Source organism: Sprattus sprattus (genome assembly GCF_963457725.1).
Source record: "Sprattus sprattus genome assembly, chromosome: 1".
NCBI lineage: Eukaryota > Metazoa > Chordata > Actinopteri > Clupeiformes > Clupeidae > Sprattus > Sprattus sprattus.
In genome coordinates this window covers 62,516,519-62,535,515 of record NC_137920.1, presented here as the reverse complement: position 1 = coordinate 62,535,515, position 18,997 = coordinate 62,516,519, and the positions used below count along the sequence as shown (strand labels likewise).

The window sequence follows — 18,997 nt, the reverse complement described above, 5'->3', positions numbered from 1 at the left end:
AGTTCCCCGCTACTCAATGTGGAGCCCATTCCAGCAGCCCGCATTTTCACCTAAGCAAAATCCAAAAAACTGCAGGCTGTCAGTCAGTGAGGACGAAAAGCTGATTTGTAAATGGTGAAAAGTAGGCTATTTTGTTTTAAAATGTAGAGGATGATGCCTTCCGAGAGCAACGAAGACGGTCCTCGTTTTCATCAGCAGCAACACATCAAAGTTAAATATACAGGCCCACTTTATGCGATGTTTTCATTTTTTTTTTTTTTAAATGTCATGACAAAGTTATACCAAACATTTATGTATGTGGTTAAACCAGTTATTCGGTTCAAGAGAACACAATTTAGCATTCAGTTTCCTGGAACATGTACCACTCCCCGAGTTGACAACCTGAAATGAAAGTGAAACTTTGTAGTTTTCAAGATAAACTGCCTTGATCCAGTCGATAGGCTTCAGACGAGAACAAGATGGAAGACTGTCCACATCGTGTTTTAGTAGAAGGTGAATGGTCGCCTAGTCACCGTAAAGTGCTTCGGCAAAAACTCCAAAAACACTTTCAAAGTAAGAAGAAAGCTGGTGGGGGTGACTGTGTCGTGGAATATGAAGAGAAAGCGAACTCGGCTACTATTGGATTTAAACAAGAGGAGGGTAAATCCTGCACTCGACGATATGATCACTTCCATGAATAAGTGTGGCACTTGCCTTCTTTGTCTTGTAACTGTAATTATGGCCATAGAATCTACCTAGTTGTTTTGGTAATTTGCTAAATAAGGGTAGTGACGAGCGGTAGGTTACTGTTGTTAATGGCTGAAGGAAAATGTTTTGTCTAATCCTAGTTCTAGAGCGCGTTCTTCTCCACACGCAACATGAAATCACCATCGACAACGAGCAGATTAAGCTATACCTCACCAGGAAATGGGTACGTGTGTGTGTGTTTTGTTGGGGTTATAGAACAGACAATGGCATTTCAATGCAATCGAATCGATGGAAGTCGAGATTTCCTGGTCGGCCTGGAATACCGTCAGGACAGGGGAGGCCTAGCAGGGGATATCCAGAGCCTCTCCTACGATTCATACATAGGCTAGTGCTCAGGGCAGTGCAGCAGAGGAGAGGAGCAAGGAAGGAACACATGTTTTCTTGGGAAGAAATAAACGAATTAATAATAATAGCTGAGGCAGCTCTTTGTTATTTCTTCGTGGCTGTGGAATACAGGTAGGTCTAACAGAGTGAATAATCTTACATGACAGTAATGTTAAATTAGGAGTCCGGAACTCTCCCAGTTAGCTGACCAACCAACACTGGCACCTCCCATGTCTACCATGAGTTATACCTGTATCCTATTTTAAGCCACTAATCATCTTGGCATTTTTCTGTGTGACATTAGGAGCTGGAATATAATTTTCCATAAAGAACACTTGCTTTTGTAGTTTTGGTCTGAAGCAACTTGTTATTTGTTTTTTTATTTGAAAGGAGGCAAAGGGCGTGCCACCTGTTGACAACCAATCTGCTGGTATGTATTGCAACTGTACTGTACTTTGACCCATTTAATGGCTTTGGCAGGGAATGGCATTTATATAGCTGAGGGTATGTGAACACAAGTTACACAAATGTTAATGTGTTGGTTTTATATAGGTAGGTAGTAAAAGTAAGTATTTAATTAAGAAAGATCGATGCACTCTGCACTTTACCACACCAAGCCCACTAGAGTACTACACTTATAGTTTCAGGCCAATCATATGCCAGTATGGACCACATCGAGAGCATGCTTTCCCTTTTCAAGTTAAACATATATGTTATTCTCTCATTATATGAACAGATAAAAAATGATTGGTAATACATTATTTCGATATTACCAGACGGAAAGAAAACTCAATGCCAGTCTCAAGATCCTCAACATGAAGGTCCCAGTGCCTCTGGTTCTATTGAAGTTCAGGAGGAGAGGGTTGAAGACTCCTATCAGCCTAACGCTGTTGTTGTGGAGAACATCACTGAAGACATAACCAGGGAGCTTCTTGGACTGATAGTGGAGAACATCTGTGGTATTTCTGAGGATGACTACAGTATGGAGTGGATCTATGAGCCTTGTGTTGCAGTTGTAACATTCACTCACCCTGATAGTATGTATTTAGTTCTGTTCAATTTTCTTAGGCACTTCAGCTCAGATGAAATATTGCTTTATTGTTTTTGTATATTTTTTGCATTTACATTTTTTTAATCTAAAAATGGTTTTGTGATTATTTAGTGAGATTACATTTTACTTTTTATTCTGTAATCATATCACTAATAAGGAATGCATCATGCCATAGTTATACTACAATGCCTCTGTTTCAGATCTGAAGAAATTTCAGACCGAAGCCAAGCTCAGCAAAAAGTTTCAGCAGTACAGACTGACTGCCCGGGACCTGGAAAGAACCTGCTGTTTGAGGATCGAAGGTCTGCCAACTAAGGCTAAAGAAGATCTAGTGGGCCTCTACTGTGAGAAATTTAAAGTTGAAGTAAAGAGTGTCACTATGAAACCCGAAGAAAATGCTGCTGTTGTAACATTCCAAAAGCCAGAAGGTAACACATGCTACAATTATTTTGTTGAGAAAAAAATTATACCAGACTGATCTTTTTCAATATTCACATTTAGCCTATGAAGAGGACTGCTCTTCATCCTGAATTACACATATATACACACACACACACACACACAAACACACACACACACACACACACACACACACACACATACACACGCACAGACACACACCCCCACAAACACATTTGTAACAGAGTTATTATAGTTAACAAACCCAAGACTAAAGCCAAATTTAGCAAGGACAAATAATTTCATTAACTGAAATTAAAATAAAAACACAAAAACTAATTTTAAGCTACAATGAACAATGCAACACAAATAAAAAAAAAATTGCATGTGTGTAATTTGTTAATTTTAACACTTTCACAATACATTTCAGATGTTCTGACCATGTTGAACACTCAGCACAAGATCTGCAAAGTTGAAGTCAGCATGCATCCATACTACAAGTCACTAGGTACAGCGCTGTATGGTAAAGACAGACCAAGATGGAAGATTCCAGACTCTTTCCCTGAAAGCATCCACCCAGCACTGTATGAATTTCTTGTGAAGAAGCAGCTCAGATCTCAGATCAATGACCAGATGCAGGCACACTTCTGCCAGGTGAGCATGGAGAACAACAACGTTCTGCTCAGCCCACTTCCAGCCCTGCTGAAAATGAAGGGACTCACAGCCAAAAACATAGACAGTTGGAAGGAGAACACCTTAGACGCTTTCCACCGCATCATGTCCAAGTACGCAAAACTTGAGAAGGTGATGAACTCAGATGTGTGCGGCTCAGTGACAAAAGAGCTGCGGTCAGTTGTGCAGGACCATGTTGTCATGACAATGGATTCTGTAAATGGGAGGTTAACGCTGGCAGGGATGTCAAAAGACATAGAAAACCTGAGAGGGATAGTGGATGGTATTATTCAGAAGGCAACGGATCAGTTTGAGCGAGAGACGAACAGTGTTTCAGAGGAAATGGATTTGCCTCCTGACATGTATAAACTCCTGCAACTTGATGGCCTGTCACAGTATATCACAACCTCCTGTCCCCAGGTATCCCTCAATTACAAATCCAGCATCAAGAAACTGGTCCTCTCTGGCTTAAAAACTGAAGTTCTGTCCGTTAAAACCTGGGTCCTTGAGAATAGAATGCAGATGACACAGAGGGCAGTGGAGCTTGACCGTCATATAGTGGACTTCCTGAGGGCAGTGGACAGCGAGGTGATCTCTGATCGTCTCTTCTTCTCCAAAAGAATCCATGCCATTTATGTGATCAAGGACGGAGCTGTGGTTTTGACTGCAAGCTCAGAAACATCCCTGAGTGAGTCTATGCAGAGGATGAAAGAGACTCTCGCGTCTAGCGTTCTCACTGTGGAGGATCAAGAGGTACTCAGAAAGTCAGAATGGAAGACTCTGAACACTGGACTCCTTAGTGTGTACAACACATCCAGGGAGATCACACTGTCGATAACTTCAAACAAACCTGACAGTCTTATCATTGCTGGCTTTATTGAGCCCGTCAAGGAAGTCAGCTTGAATCTCGAAGAGTTCCTGCGTAATCATGCAAGAATAGTGGACACTGTTAAGGTCAAATGCTGTGCTGCAGCAAAGTTCATTGAGGAACATAAGGCAGACGACTGGAAAAAGTTTGCCAAAGTTGGTGAGGTGGTGGTAAAATTCCATCCAAGACGCCCACGGATCAACCTGTCAGGAGAGCGTATCTATGTTAAACCTGCTTTGGATGCTTTTAAGAGGATGGTGACCAGCATGTTTATAGATGAACTGAAAGTCTCTAAGCCTGGAGCAAAGAAGTACTTCCAGGAACAAGGCAGCTTGCTACTATCAATGATGTTAAGGGACCATCGTTGTGTAGTTCTCCTTCAGGATGACGATATGTTGGAGGCGGATGATGATGACGATGATGATGATGAAGGAAGAAACAGGAAATTCTCAGTATCCTCAGACTCTCAGCAAAGTTACTGTGAGGTGCAAATGCCTTGTGGGGTGCTCATTGCAGTCAGCAAAGCAGATATCTGTGTGTTTCAAGCAGATGCTCTTGTGAACGCTGCCAACGAAGACCTGAAGCACATTGGGGGTTTGGCAATGGCCATGCTAAATGCTGCTGGCCATCAGCTCCAGAGAGACTGTGACCATTACACATCCAAGCATGGACCGCTTCGCCCTGGAAGTGCCATTATCACAGAGGCAGGACGTCTGCCCTGCAAACATGTTGTCCATGCTGTCGGCCCACGGTTCTCGGACACTGACAAACAGACAGCAGTGAAACGTCTTAAATCTGCCATCACTGAAAGCCTGAACCAGGCCTCGAGGGCCAACTGCGATTCCATCGCAATTCCAGCAATCAGTTCTGGAATTTTTGGATTCCCACTTGATCTTTGCACACACACCATTGCCAATGCTGTGCGTGACTACTTTGAGGACAAGAACCGGAATTCCTTGAGCAAAGTCTACCTGGTCAACAATGATGACAAAACTGTGAATGCCATGGTTCAGGCTGTTGAGAAGGTGTTCCGTGACATGAATCCCAGATCTGAAACTCCACAAGCTCTGTCCCAGAGACATACAACCAGGGGGAGAGGCAATCGTGGGTCAAGGAATCAGGGGGGAAGACCTGAGGGAACTGCAGGATGGAAGAATGAATCGTTCAATGAGTTTGGATCAGACAAATATAGAGAGGGAGAGAGGCAGTGGCAGAGGCAGAACTCATCCTCACAGTCACATTCAGAGAGGTTTCCCACACAACCAGATGCACCGGGAGTCCTAGGGAGCAAACTTACACCTGAGGGAGTCAAGATCGTCCTGAAGGAAGGAAACATTCAAGATGCATCTGTAAGTGTCATTTTTCTTAAAGGGAAACTTTGGGATTTTTCAACCTGGGCTGTATTTTTTTGATCTTTTTGAGTTCAGATTTTTACTAGATTTAGTGTTCTAACCCAATACTGGATCAATTTTGTTTGTTTATTGTCCCTTGTAAAATGTTTGGCCAAGAAGTTCTGAAAATAGGGCCCAGGTTAAAACTCTTAAAGTTTCCCTTTAAGTGTAATTCTGTTTAGAACTGGCCAACTTGTAAGATCAACTTGCATATCTGCACATTTTGGACAATAGGGGAAATTGGACTATACAGTTAATTTTCCCTAGAAAACACTGCAATATTATCGAAAATAAACATGAATATAATTGTATGTTCAGTTTTTGTGAGAAAATCTTAATAAAGTATAATTATTTGCAGTACATTGTTGCATGTAACTTTTAAAATAATAATCTACATCTACATCTCCAGACAGAGGTTGTGGTTAACACAGTTGCAGAAAACGTGGACCTCAGCCAAGGGGCCGTCTCCAAGGCTCTTCTCCGGACTGCTGGACCACAGCTCCAGTCAGCAGCCTATGATGAGGCCAGAGGAGGTTCAATGCAATACGGGGAAATGGTGATAACTGATGGCTTTGGCCTGAGATGCAAGAAAGTCTTCCACACCGTCTGCCCTCCATGGGATCACAGAGGTGGTAAATCAGAAGAGGTAAGCATTAGGGGGGATCACCATGTTTATTGGGATTTTAACTAGTCCTGACAGCCATAAAACTATCAAAATTATGTAAATCTCACAATGACAAAAAATCTGCTGGATTAGAAGAAATATTACATTTACCTGCACTAATGTGTGGAAATAGCAATTCTGCAATGAAGAATATGCTCTTAGAGTTAGGTACTTCTTGTAAAGTTATTTAAATATATGTGTGTGTGTGTCTGCATTCCCTATAGGTATTGAAGAAGATTGTAAGAGATTGCCTGCGAGAGGTAGACAAGCGTAAACTGGCCTCAGTTACTTTTCCTGCTATTGGCACTGGGAATCTGCGTTTTCCCAAAGACCTGGTGCCGAAGATCATGATGGAGGAAACACAGATGTTTTGCAACAATACAAATCCTCAATGGTTAAAGGAGGTGGTCGTCATAGTACACCCCTTAGACCGGGAGAGTGTGGACGTAAGGATTTTTCAGAATGATTTTGGCAAATACATAGTTATATATACAGTACTACTACATAAATATGCAAAGTTCAGCAAACATGCAAAGTGCAGCAAATATGCAAAGTGCAGCAAACCAAAAATACCTGAACTGATTTTACATTTTTATAAAATAATGTATTTTCTTCTGATACACTAATGCAGAATATGGCAAATAACTGTTGTCAAACTATTGCACAGTGTTGTATATGACAGATGTAGTGTAATGTGCTTGAATGATTGCTATAGGTTATAATGTGCACTCACAGTGTTGAATAACTGTCTTTTAGTGCTTCAGGAGGGCGTTCAAAGGAGAAAGACCAAGAGAGAGCAAAAGTGAACCTCAAGGCAAGAGAACAGGTCATGGCCAACAGAAGCAGAAACCACAACAGTCTTCAGGTAACATGTTGTTTTTAAATCCTTCTTGCTTCTGTTTGAGGATGTTGGGCTGTGTCTTCTGTTACAGGCACGTGCAGAGGGGGGGGCTAAGGGGGCTTGAGCACCTGCCCCTTTTGCCCTTGATGCCCAAAGTGCCCTTTTGTCAGAGTGTTATATTATTATTATTATTTTTATTATTATAATTTTTTTATTTGTGTGTGAAAAGTCCGTCTGTGCGGCCCAAAATAATAATAAATTTAACGAAATGATAATGTGTTTTGATATCTGACGGGGCATGTATTTGAGTTTGTGTGAATTTCGCCCCAACATGCACTGCGGCGCTCACAAGCCCCCGCCGCGCCCCTCCCTCCTCCTTCTACTGCTCGTGCAGTGCTGACCATAGACATGAATAGGCTATTCATGTCTATGGTGCTGACCGCCAGGCCAAAACTTCTTCTCTGGCCCGCAGCTTCAGACAAACAGGTAATGTCGGTGTTTGAGAAATCTCCCGACGTTGTTTGGTGATAAATTTACCGCAACATTAGCGCCGATGAAAACATTACGTTGCAACTGGTCCGACGTTTCCTAAAAAATAAGCAAACAAATTTCAAATCCTTGTCCAGCTTAATGAAGAGAGAGAGGGAGGGAGGCAGGCAGGCAGAGAATTTAAAGGCAGTATTACTGTTCTAATAATTAGAAAAGTTCACTAGTTAGACAAGTTCACGTTATTATTGAAATCAGGGCTGTAGTGGTAAAATTAGAGGTGGGTAAACTATGAATTTTGTGATCTGACAGACCTCGACGCGAAGCAAGTCAACACAAAGCGTCGCGACTCTGTTAGGCTGTCCTGGCTATATTTCATTATGTTATCAGTTAAAGTGATATTAAATCAATGACAGTGAATAAATGTGTTTGTAGTTTATGACATTTCAAGAAAACAGTAAAGAGAAGTATGTAATAATGAAGGGGGTGGAGGGGGAGACTATAGAAATAAACTATATCCCTATAGAAATAAAAGGCCTCTGGAAACAGGCCCTGGGTGTTGCAGCTGAAAAGTATAATATAAAAAGAAACCATGCTGCAGTTAAACACTTCCCCTGTTCATTAACCATTGGAGAAACCTCCAATGTCAACACCTCACCTGTCATCAAGAAAGTAAAAACAAATAATGATGAAATAAATATTAATATTTTTCCACTGATCTGTGCTATTAAGTATTTTCTGCGCAATTCCAATCATTGTAAGCATTTTTATAATCAAAATCGCTGAATTTGCGCATGTCCTGTTCAAACTGACTTGAGACAGAGGCAGAGACAAACTGTGCCTCATCTCAGATTGCGCAATCACTCACAAACTAAATTCTGCGAGAAAACAATAAGAAGGAGTGGGTGCCCACGGGACACGACTTTGTGTCGCTCTCATTGGGATAGAATGGAGGCGACTTGTCGACTGCTGTCACCTGCTGAGGAAAAAGTCGGCTCTGCTGCTCTAACTCTATGCAAATGAAGGCGACTTGCTGCCTGCTGAGAGCCAATCAGTTAGGCGTGTGTGTGATTTGGAAGTCAACGTAGCTCATAGGGGCGGGAGTAATCAAAAATTTTGAAAAAAGATGGCGGACATCGGGACTCATTTACCGTGACATATTTTATGTGAATAAAGGTTATCTACACGACTTGTATATGTCTAATCGACTTGGTTTGTTGTTTATATGCTACACGAATACTGTGAGGTCAAACTGAAATATTGTAGGTCTTAAATTAAGCTCTCAACATTAAGTTAGCTTGTCGCTAATACTATGAGCGAAAACCCATTGAAAACGCATTGTAGCATTGTAGCTAGCTAGCTGCTAAATATGTTACATACAACGTTTTCGTGATTGAACTGGCTGATATGGTTTAGATGGTTTAGATAGAATAAGTACACAAATTATAAATTAAAGTAATCAGCACAACATCTAAACTGAACTCTGAACTATTACTGAACTATTACTGTTAGCTTGCCGCTACAAATTTAACCGAAACCCCATTGGAACACAAAGTGGCTAGCTAGCTGGCTGCTATTAAGTTTCATATAACATTACATTGATTGTTGTTTACTTTTCATATGAGCAGATTTTGGGGCGAATGACCCACTCCAATATTAGCGATCTCAGTCACTACGTGGAGTTTGAGTTTTTAATTATGTATTTTAATGATGACTTTATTGGCAGCACAAAATAGGCGGTTATAACCTCGGCTACAACACGTACTGTGTTGGGTGCTTCCAAAACCACGAGCGCTCAAAAGCTATCCCTATCTGACCACGCCCCCCAGCCGACTTTTCGCGTACCGATTAAACGCAAGACATATCTACCGTGGGCATCCAGCGTAAGGAGTAAGTACAGGTAACTGCAGCAAGCAGCTCAGGGTAGCAGCTCCCTTTTAGCTCCCTTTTAACTTGGGTCAGGCCATCAACTAGTACAAAAAATGAGGGAGAAAATATCCTACTGTGTTTTTTATATCTTTATTTATTTATTATTTTAAATTTTATAAATAATTTTGGCGATGGGTGCCCTTTTTTTTGGTTTGAGCACCTGCCCCCCAAAATGTCTCTGCACGTGCCTGCTTCAGTGTTTCTTCACTCTCAGAAACCGCTTGCAGTAGCATTCCCTGCAGTCACATCAGTCAAGCTGTTACAGAGTATGAAATTAGGATGAGGCTGTGATAGATGGTTCTTTCTCCACAGGACTATGGGGTCCAGTCAACACTGTGTCTTTGGGGAAACACTCTGTGGCCATCGGTCACCTGACCTTAGAGGTGTCAACTGGTGACATCACCAAGGAGACCACTGATGTCATTGTCAATTCCTCCAATAGCAAATTTTCCCTAAAGGCTGGTAAGTTAAACTTATTTAAACAGTAAAAAAACGTACTGAATCAAATTGCTTGCACTTACAATAGCCTTAACCTAATTCAACTATTTATTGAAGTACTCAATATCGATGTCCAAAAAGGTATTATCCTTTGGTGAATTTTCAAACCATACTGATTTAATCTGCAAAGCCTTATTAAGTTTCTCAAGAGATTTTCTGACTCCATGCACCTCTATATAAATGTCAATGCCAGACAACAAGTAGGTTTTGATCAGGCTGTGTAATGCTTTGTCTTTCAGGGGTTTCCATGGCCATCCTTCAGGCTGCTGGCTCAGCAGTAGAATCAGAATGTTCCGAGATTGGTTAGTCCCTACATTCCCACTCCCATAGATAAGTTAATTTTGATAAAAATAAGGGTACCATTGTAATGATAACAAGGTGAATGGTATACAGACACAGTAAAAAGGTTCTTTCTGTATTCACAGTGAACTCACCTAATTTCCAACCATGCGAAATGATTTTGACTTCTTCGGGCAGTCTTCAATGTAAACACATTGTCCATATTGTGGGAACAACTAACCTCAATGATATTAAGGATCGTGTCTTAAATGTTCTCACATTTTGTGAGCAGAGAAAATTTGCCTCTGTCTCCTTTCCAGCTCTCGGCACAGGTACAGTATGATATACTAGCAGAAACATATTGCACTTTTAAATAATACGTTTGGGTGTTTTTTGGTCTTATTCATCACCTTTTTTTTCATAATTGTAACATCTGTCCACCACTAGGCCAAGGTGGAGTCAGTGCATCTGCAGTGGCTGATGCAATGATTGAAGCCATTGTGAGCTTTGCCAAGAAGGCCAAGAGTCATAATATACAAACTGTGAAGATCCTCATCTTCCAAACCAACATGGTTTCAGAGTTCCATCAGAGCTTGCTGGCACGACAGGCCAAAGGAATGAAAGAAGACGACAAGGGTTTCTTTGGAAAAATGAAGGGTAAGAAAGCCAGAATACAAAAAACAAAGAACAATGGTGTGAATTTTACCATTTACAGGCTTCTAAATTATTATTTATTTATTTTTTATATAAATATATTTGCATTTAAGATGCATTTACAGGTTTGTTTTCATCTGGTGGTACTGATGAACTGGCATCTGCTGATGAGGAGTTTGTCATGGTTGGTGAAGAGTTTGCTCCTGCCATATTCCAATTCTGTGGAGAGACGGCCCAGGAGGTCAACAGAGCCAAAGACTGCGTGACCAGTTGCATCATGAAAGAGCAGACTTCTACTCAGATCCAGGACCCACTAATTAGTCGTTTCACCCAGGAGGATGCAAATCAGCTTCAGAATCTGCAGAAGGAACTGACTGTCAGCATCAGGGTGGAGAAGGGGAACACTGACTCCATCATCTACCTGGAGGGCTTGACTCGAGACGTGTTCAAGGTCGAAGGACGAGTCAGAGATATGATCCGGAAGGCAGAGAGGGAGGACACAACCAGGCGAGAGGCCTTTATGATCAGCACCATGGTGAAATGGCAGTATTTGGACTTCAGCAATACACCTGTGACTTTCGACATGTACACTAACATGAAATTAGAGCAGGCCTTCAAGACTAAAATGAGAAGAGTGACAATCAAGATTGGCACTCATGAATATGAAGCAGATTTGGCCAGCAGAATAGCCTCAAAGCCTGGACGGAAGGATATAGAACTTAAACGAGTTGATAAAAAAGGTAGGATAAAATATTAATTATGTGTTGTTGTTGACCAAGGCAGCTATGATGACAATAATGTAGTCTAACAATACACAATAATATAGTCTAACAATGCGTTACTCTGATGTCAGATGATTCATCAGTGAGCTTACCTGGTCATTGGGACAACAAGAAGGCCGGGGATGTTCATCAAATCAAACTGAGTGCAAGCAGCACTGAATATGCAGAAGTTGAGAAGGAGTTCAGGACAACTGGGTTAGCATCAACAATAATTCAGGTGAATGCTTATTGTATTTTAATTTATTTCATTAACTTAACTAGATTATATTGAAATGTATAGAAAGACAGACAGAAAATAATGACTAAATAAGTAAACAAGATTTGGGCCTTTTGTGTTAAAATTGTAAATGTATATATATAATTCTTGTGGTTTTGATTCTTCCAGATTGAGAGAGTCCAGAACAGCACACTTTGGAAGGGCTACATGATCAAAAAAGAACAGTTTGATCAGAAGAACAACCACACAAATAATGAGAAAAGGCTTTTCCATGGCACAAGTGCTAATAAGATAGACCAGATCAACCGTCACGGGTTTAACCGGAGTTATGCTGGGACTGCAGTCGGTATGCTCTGCTTTCATTACTTTCAACATGGGACACAGCTGTATTTTGATCACTAACCTGTTAGTGCTTGTGTATGACTATACAGAACTCCTAAAGTAGAGGGTTAGCTAACTAGCCTGCTGTCTTTTATAACTTTGTGAACCTTTAATTTAATGGAGATCAAAGACACAATGGAAGTTACAAGCAACTAACAGTCCATCTTAAATGTAGGAATTTTGCAACATATCTGAATAGTATTCGTAAGTTATAGTGCTGCCCTCAACAGCCCTTTGTGTTTTACAGTAATGTTTTTGCACAATCCAGCCTGCTTAAAAATTACGAAAACTCCCTTCTATTGCTTTTACAGCAGCAATTGTTAATTAGGTAGTTGTAAACCATTTTAAAGCGTGTAAAAGCTTTTGTGGGCAGCTAGTTTTGATACAATAATGTCTTCATCAAGTAATTTAGATGACTTATGGTAATGTTAAGAACACACAAACACACCTGTCTTTCCCTGTAGCCACTGAGGTTATTCACAATAAAGTTTTGTTTTCTCGGTCAGAAACCCTCTTAAAATGTAGGGTTAGTTAGCTTCCTAGTTTGAGACAAAAACATTGTGTCACAGGTGTCTGTAAGATAAGACAGCACAAATAATGTAAGAAATACTGAAACTTAAATGTGGCAGTGATACATTTTTTTAAATTTCCTAACCTTTTACTTATGTTCCATTTTAATCCAGAGATTTCAGCCAGATGTTGTTGTAGTTTTTATTATTGCTATTTTAACTTACCTAATTAAAAAATATATATATATTATAAATTTCACAACAGATATTTTGCAATGTACAGCTTTTGCAGTTTCACCCCTCTTGCATCAGCGAAACCAAATGCAATGCTTAAATCACGAGATATAATCAAGATTATAGTGTTAGCTTGAACCTAAGTGAATTAGATGGCTATAGTGCTCCAAAAAGGACCCTTTTTGTACAGACATGGTCCTTCTTTTCATAGAGAAATTATGAAGCTTACATTACTGTATTTTTCCTGTTCACAGGTGCTAGGTTTGGAAATGGCGCCTATTTTGCTCTTGATCCCCAATACTCCACAGGTTATGCTAAACATGATATCAATCGACACCAGCGCATGTACCTGGCAAGAGTTTTGGTCGGAGACTACACACAAGGATCAGCTGGCCTGCTAGCACCTCCTGCCCGAAACACTGGGACAGCTGACTTGTTTGACAGTGTGACAGATAATATGGCAAGACCCACAATGTTTATCGTCTTCAATGATGTCCAGGCCTATCCTGAGTACATCATCACATTTCAGTGAGATACATTTATCTACTGTCTGCATGAACATGCTATTCTAAATTAATTTTAAACTAAAAGCATTTAAGCATTACATAACATTGAAAGTGGCATTTCCTATTCAAATGTTTAAAATGTGCTTTAAAAAAATTGGTTGGAAACCCAGCTAATGTTTGTCTTTTCAGAATCAGCTCTTGGTTTGATAATGTGTACATTGTGTTAAATTGTGATTTTTCCAAAATGATGAACCTACATGTATGGTGTTGCTGACTAGTCTGAAGGACTTTTCGTGGTGATGATATATAAGCTTTGCTCTCAGTAAAAATGTACTCACTGTGTAGATACTGTAGAAGTAGTTAAAACTGAATAAAAACTCTAAGTCTAAATAAATGAAATGAAGAATTCTATTGAAATTTGTGACATTGGCAGTCTTTGCATGCATCTCTTAGATTGCTGTGGTAGTTGAATACATCACTGTCGAACTTCTATCTCTTTAGTTCTCCCTGTCTCTTCCTCTCATTCTATTGTATTAAACTGCATGGATATATTATAAATTATATTTGAATGTAAGGATCTAGTAGGCTAACCTGTTTTAGCATTTTAGCATTAGCCAGTGTCTCCATTTTGAAATTCTCATTGCAGAGCACAGCTCTGAGTCACAGCTCTCAGTTAGGTTAAATAAGAAACTCAAACATTCTGGATCATTGATTTAATAGTTTGTTAATATTGTATTCGCATATGGTAAATTATTCACATTTACTTAACTTTGCAACATGAAACATATATTACACATACATACATTCTACAAATATATTTATACATTATTACATATAGAATTCCTATGCTCTCCATTCCACCCAACACAGTGCTGCTGTCCCTGTGGAGTCAGTTCAGTAATCAAAACCAATTTTAAATGTTACATTCATATACATTTTAATTAATTACAATTCTGCCATGGTTGGGCATCAATCATAATGCCAGTCCAATGTTAGTATCAATTAGGGAGATCATTTTGCATGAATCAGGGCTGCCCACTCAGGTGAGTTTGACATGCATGCGGCCCACATCTGACATGACGCAGCCGCTAGCTCGGCTGTCTTTCCTCAAATGGCTTAACACCTGACCCCTCCCCCCCGCACCACCAGTCCATATGTTGACTTTTCTCAGGTGTGTTCCTTTTTTGTTAGAGGGAAGAAGAAAAAAACTTCAGTCCTCTGTTGGTGAGGTACTGTATTGTATAAGTGCTTACACTAGAGGGCAGTCACACACAACTTGGGGGAATCTACCTTTGGTTCCTCCTTCACGTCCCTCAATACACCATCAGTGCATTATCTTCAGGGCATTGCATAAGTCGATGGTCTCTGACTGTTTACTTTTATTCAGATATAAAGCATGTCACAAACACCAACATATCAGGGATACTAGAAAACTCGGACCCAAAGATAGAAATAAAAGAAGAAATAAGTAAAAAATGAATACCACTGAAATGATATAAAGTCAGTTATGGCATGGGTGTGTAACATAATCAAACACCCACAACGTCAAAACACCTCCTCACAACTCTTTTACACAAGCCGTCCACAACTGAATAACTGAAGTGGCGGGATATCTCGGTGGCCAACTCTCACTATTCATGCTGTGTCGTAGCAGCAACGGCTGGGAGGAAAGGCAGCACTACCCTTTGGACTCCATGCGGTCAGACCAAGGTGAATTATCCTGAATGATCCTCTGGGTAGTGGCTCTCGCCAGCAGTCTGAAGCAGCCCTGACTGGTTGGGCCTCTCTCATCATCTTGCTCTCTCTCTCTCTCTTTCTCTCTGTCTACCCAAAGGGATCCTAGGAAATGGGACAGGACAGTCACTCATTTACTATTCCCCACCAGCCTGTTCGTCACAGCAAGACATGTGAACATCTTTTGCCCTAACATTCTTTCACTAGCCGCTGTCCCCTTTCTGTCTCTGGCCAGCAATTTATGTCACATTGTTCCAGATGAAAAACGGGCAGATAATAAATATGTTTAATGGTCACACACTGATATATTCTGATGAGTTCTGTGGGACAATATATTGTAATTTGATGTGTGTCCACAACATGGCTCTGGTCAAACATCCTTGTTTTAAGACATGACAAAGGGAATACAAATATTTATTTATTTTAGAGCAAAGCTCGTCATCCAAATGTACATAAATCACTAGAATCCTATGCTGTATATCCATATGGCTGATGCATATTGCAGTACCCACTGCTCATAGGAAAGCACCACTGGAGCTCAGTCTTGTACTTATCAAGCCAGAGAAAAATTCCACTTACTTATCTCCTGATCCTCAACACAATGCATTTCCCTGCTCTCTTCTCCACAAAATGCTTCACACACCACACTGTCATTATTCACATCTCACCTCAGGTCTGTCTGTCTGTATGTCTGTCTATGTTTAATTGTGTCTGTTTCTCTCACCTTTGGTATATTTCTGTTTTTCTCACCTGCCACCAGGTAGACATCAGATCAGAGCGAAGGTAGGTTTAAGACCTGAAACAATTGAACAGAGTTAACAGAGGCAATAATGCTCGAATGTGGGTGGGGGAATAAGTTGAAAGGTGGAAGCTTCTGCATCCCACTCCTTCATCTGTTGCTGCAAGAGTATATATTTTCTATGTGAGGTACTTCAGTATTCACATATTTAGATGTACTTTAAGTAATACACATTTACGCATCTCTATCATTGTATGATACCTATGCGTGTGACTGCCTTGGAAAATCAATAAAAGCACATACATTGGCACATGCTGCCTACACACAATCGCTAAATACATGACCTAGTTAGCGCTCACATCATCAAGGACATGATCATGGACTGTCAATAGATAGAAACAGGAACTTGTTATATGTGTTTTATGGTGATTTAACAGATCTACAGTTGGAAATCAGCCAATCAGTGCCAATTTGGCACTTTAAGAAACATTTTGTGAATGCACATTTGCCTTGTAAATCTAAGACTGACACTAGGTTCGAAGTAGTGCCTAACCTTGTCTGGTCAGTCAGATTTCCGTTTCCCTCTAGCACATTGAGATGGGTGTCCTCTGGCAGCACGCTCTTGTCATGGACGATCTGGTGTCCGTTGGAGGTGTCGCCTCGTTTCTGCAGAGCCACGCACACTGAGGTGGCGGAGGGCCGCTGATGGCCCCCCCTGCAGCGCAGCAGCTGGCCATAGGCCCGGCGGAAGTCACGGTTCAGGGCCGGGTAGAGGATGGGGTTCAGCACCGAGTTGAAGTAGCCCAGCCACAGCACCACCGAGTGGACAATCTCAGGCGGGTCGGCTTCAGCCCTCATGCCCATGCAGGTAAAGTAGGTGTAGTAGGGGGCCCAGCAGATGACAAAGGCCCCCAGGACAGCCGCCAGGGTCACAGTGGCCTTGTGCTCCCGGGCCGTGGCGGCGGCAGAGGCCGAGCGGGCGAAGGAGGGCGTGGCCGCGCGAATGCGCCGCACCTGGGAAAGGATAAAATGTTAGGCGTCATGCTGAGGTCAGACAGTAAGATGAAAGTAAACAGGAAGTATGAGCTGGAACAAACAGAATAGTAGTGAACTAACTTTCATTAATGTAGACTTTATATAAATTTGCAATATCAACAAGGATGTGTGCAATTTTTTTATCATTGTTTGGAATACATTAAACATCATACATCCTTGATGTCATAGGAACTTCTTACCATACATTTTGTACAGCTATGTGACATACATGTAGTCACATGTATTATAATTTGAATGTTCTGGTACAGTGCCCAGACTTAAAACAACAAATTGGGAAAATATGCAGGTTATAATACCGATGGGTTACCGATAAATGGCCAGTACCACTGCCACAGCTACCTGTTCACGGGCCACGCGGAAAATACGATGGTACATCCCACACATGACCAGCAGGGGGAGGTAAAAAGTGCCAAAGGAGTCCAGGAGCACGTAGCTGTTATTCCACTCGTAGCGGCAGCTCCATTCCTTCTTCACGTCGTTGATTTGCCAGTCTTCGTTCTGTACGCTAAAGTTCCACGTGTTCCAGCCCAGGTGGATGGGCACAAACGACACGGTCAGCGAGGTTGTCCAGATAGCAGTGATGGCGGCAGCCACCCGGGGAAGAGTGACCCGCCTCGGGTAACGGAGCGGGCCCGAGATAACCAGGTAGCGGTCCACACTGATGGCCAGCAGGCTGAGGATGGACGCAGTGCACAGCATCACATCCATGGAGATGTAGATGTTGCAGAGGGCACCCCCAAATGGCCAGTGGCCATCGCGCAGTTCCAACGTGGCCGAGATGGGGAGCACCAGCAGGCCCAGCAGCAGGTCGGTCACGGCCAGCGACACCACAAAGCAGTTGGAGATCCGGTGGAGCCGGCGGCTTGTGCCGACGGCCAGACAGACCAGCACGTTTCCCCCAATAGTCAGCACGATGAACACAATCAGCATCACCCATTTGATCGCTGTGGATATCATGGTTACTTCTAGGGCTGGAGTCTGAGGCGTCACACGTGGAACAAACTCTCCTGCATTGCTTTCCTCTCAGGAGAAGCTAGAAGAAATGTCTTTATGGTTGTTCCACAGCTGACAGGCCACAGGTAGAAGTCCTCTACATTGGACCCACGTCACTATCCTGATCCAGTACAGCCCAAAGCTGTCATCACAGTTCAGATCCAGGAACTGGAACTGTCCAGAATATGCAGATCTGTGAACAGTGACATAAATTCTTTGGAAGAGTCCTAAGCATGTCTAGCACAATGAGGTCAGTCTGTCTGTCACAGAGGGAGTGTGGAGCTGAGAATATCTCTACAGGTGGCATCTCACCAGAGGGAGGTCCCTCCATTCCATCATTGGTGACCTGTTAATTAACAAGAGAAAATGTATATCAGAGTGAATTCATAGAAATATTAATACATTTCCAAGAGCTTAGTTTGTATGGCCTGGTTACAGTGAATAATATTGCACCTTTTGGTGTCATAAACAGGTCATTCTCATAAACATTAATGAAAACACACCAGTAAAGTCACCTTGCCTAAAGCAATGACAAACACTACCACTCTCTCCAAATATAATGTCAGTAAAGGTTAAGTCATATTTTTTTTTAACCTTGGCATATAATGAGGAGCACAAATGTTAATGAATGTAAAGGCCAATGATCCATTTAGCTGTTTCTTCCAGTCACCTGACTATAACCAATGTAAATGCCTGCCTTTGGCATCAATGAGGGTCACACAGCTTTGAAGCTTGATTTAGTTTCAAGAGTAAAATACCACACAGGAAAATAAAAACAATCTCTAAAAACGTGTAGCTGGAACTACTGCATGTGTATTGGGTAGAATTTTGATCAATACAAAGCTTACTGAGAAGCTCATTTCAGATAGCAATACATAACTCAAAGTACAACGTGAGATTTTATCACCAATGCAGGATCAGACCATGTCTAAGGACCCATACATGTTCTGTGTCGCTTTGACTGGATTGACACTTGACGGATGCTTGGAACAAAAGCACCAGGTGTAGAAGGACGCCTTGTTACTCCCCCAGTGGCTATCAGG

General features: G+C 41.5%; 2 protein-coding genes across 2 annotated transcripts; one reads left to right on the top strand and one right to left on the bottom strand.

The window, feature by feature from the left end:
• Positions 1 to 458: 458 nt before the first annotated feature.
• LOC308360895 (protein mono-ADP-ribosyltransferase PARP14) lies at positions 459 to 13,750 on the top strand (the record flags this gene model as incomplete). The annotated part of the gene is made up of 17 exons (XM_080833073.1): positions 459 to 639; positions 828 to 910; positions 1,462 to 1,501; positions 1,848 to 2,108; positions 2,323 to 2,550; positions 2,952 to 5,410; positions 5,862 to 6,098; positions 6,341 to 6,562; positions 6,873 to 6,981; positions 9,685 to 9,834; positions 10,110 to 10,172; positions 10,296 to 10,481; positions 10,597 to 10,806; positions 10,917 to 11,543; positions 11,657 to 11,802; positions 11,971 to 12,148; positions 13,181 to 13,750. 17 exons carry the CDS (start codon positions 459 to 461, stop codon positions 13,456 to 13,458), a joined length of 5,658 nt encoding a protein of 1,885 aa, XP_080689199.1. The 3' UTR covers positions 13,459 to 13,750.
• A 2,575-nt stretch (positions 13,751 to 16,325) lies between these two features.
• On the bottom strand, positions 16,326 to 17,918 carry hrh2b (histamine receptor H2b; the record flags this gene model as incomplete). Its single annotated transcript, XM_080840972.1, has 2 exons — positions 16,326 to 16,919; positions 17,301 to 17,918. 2 exons carry the CDS (start codon positions 17,916 to 17,918, stop codon positions 16,326 to 16,328), a joined length of 1,212 nt encoding a protein of 403 aa, XP_080697098.1.
• Positions 17,919 to 18,997: the final 1,079 nt, after the last annotated feature.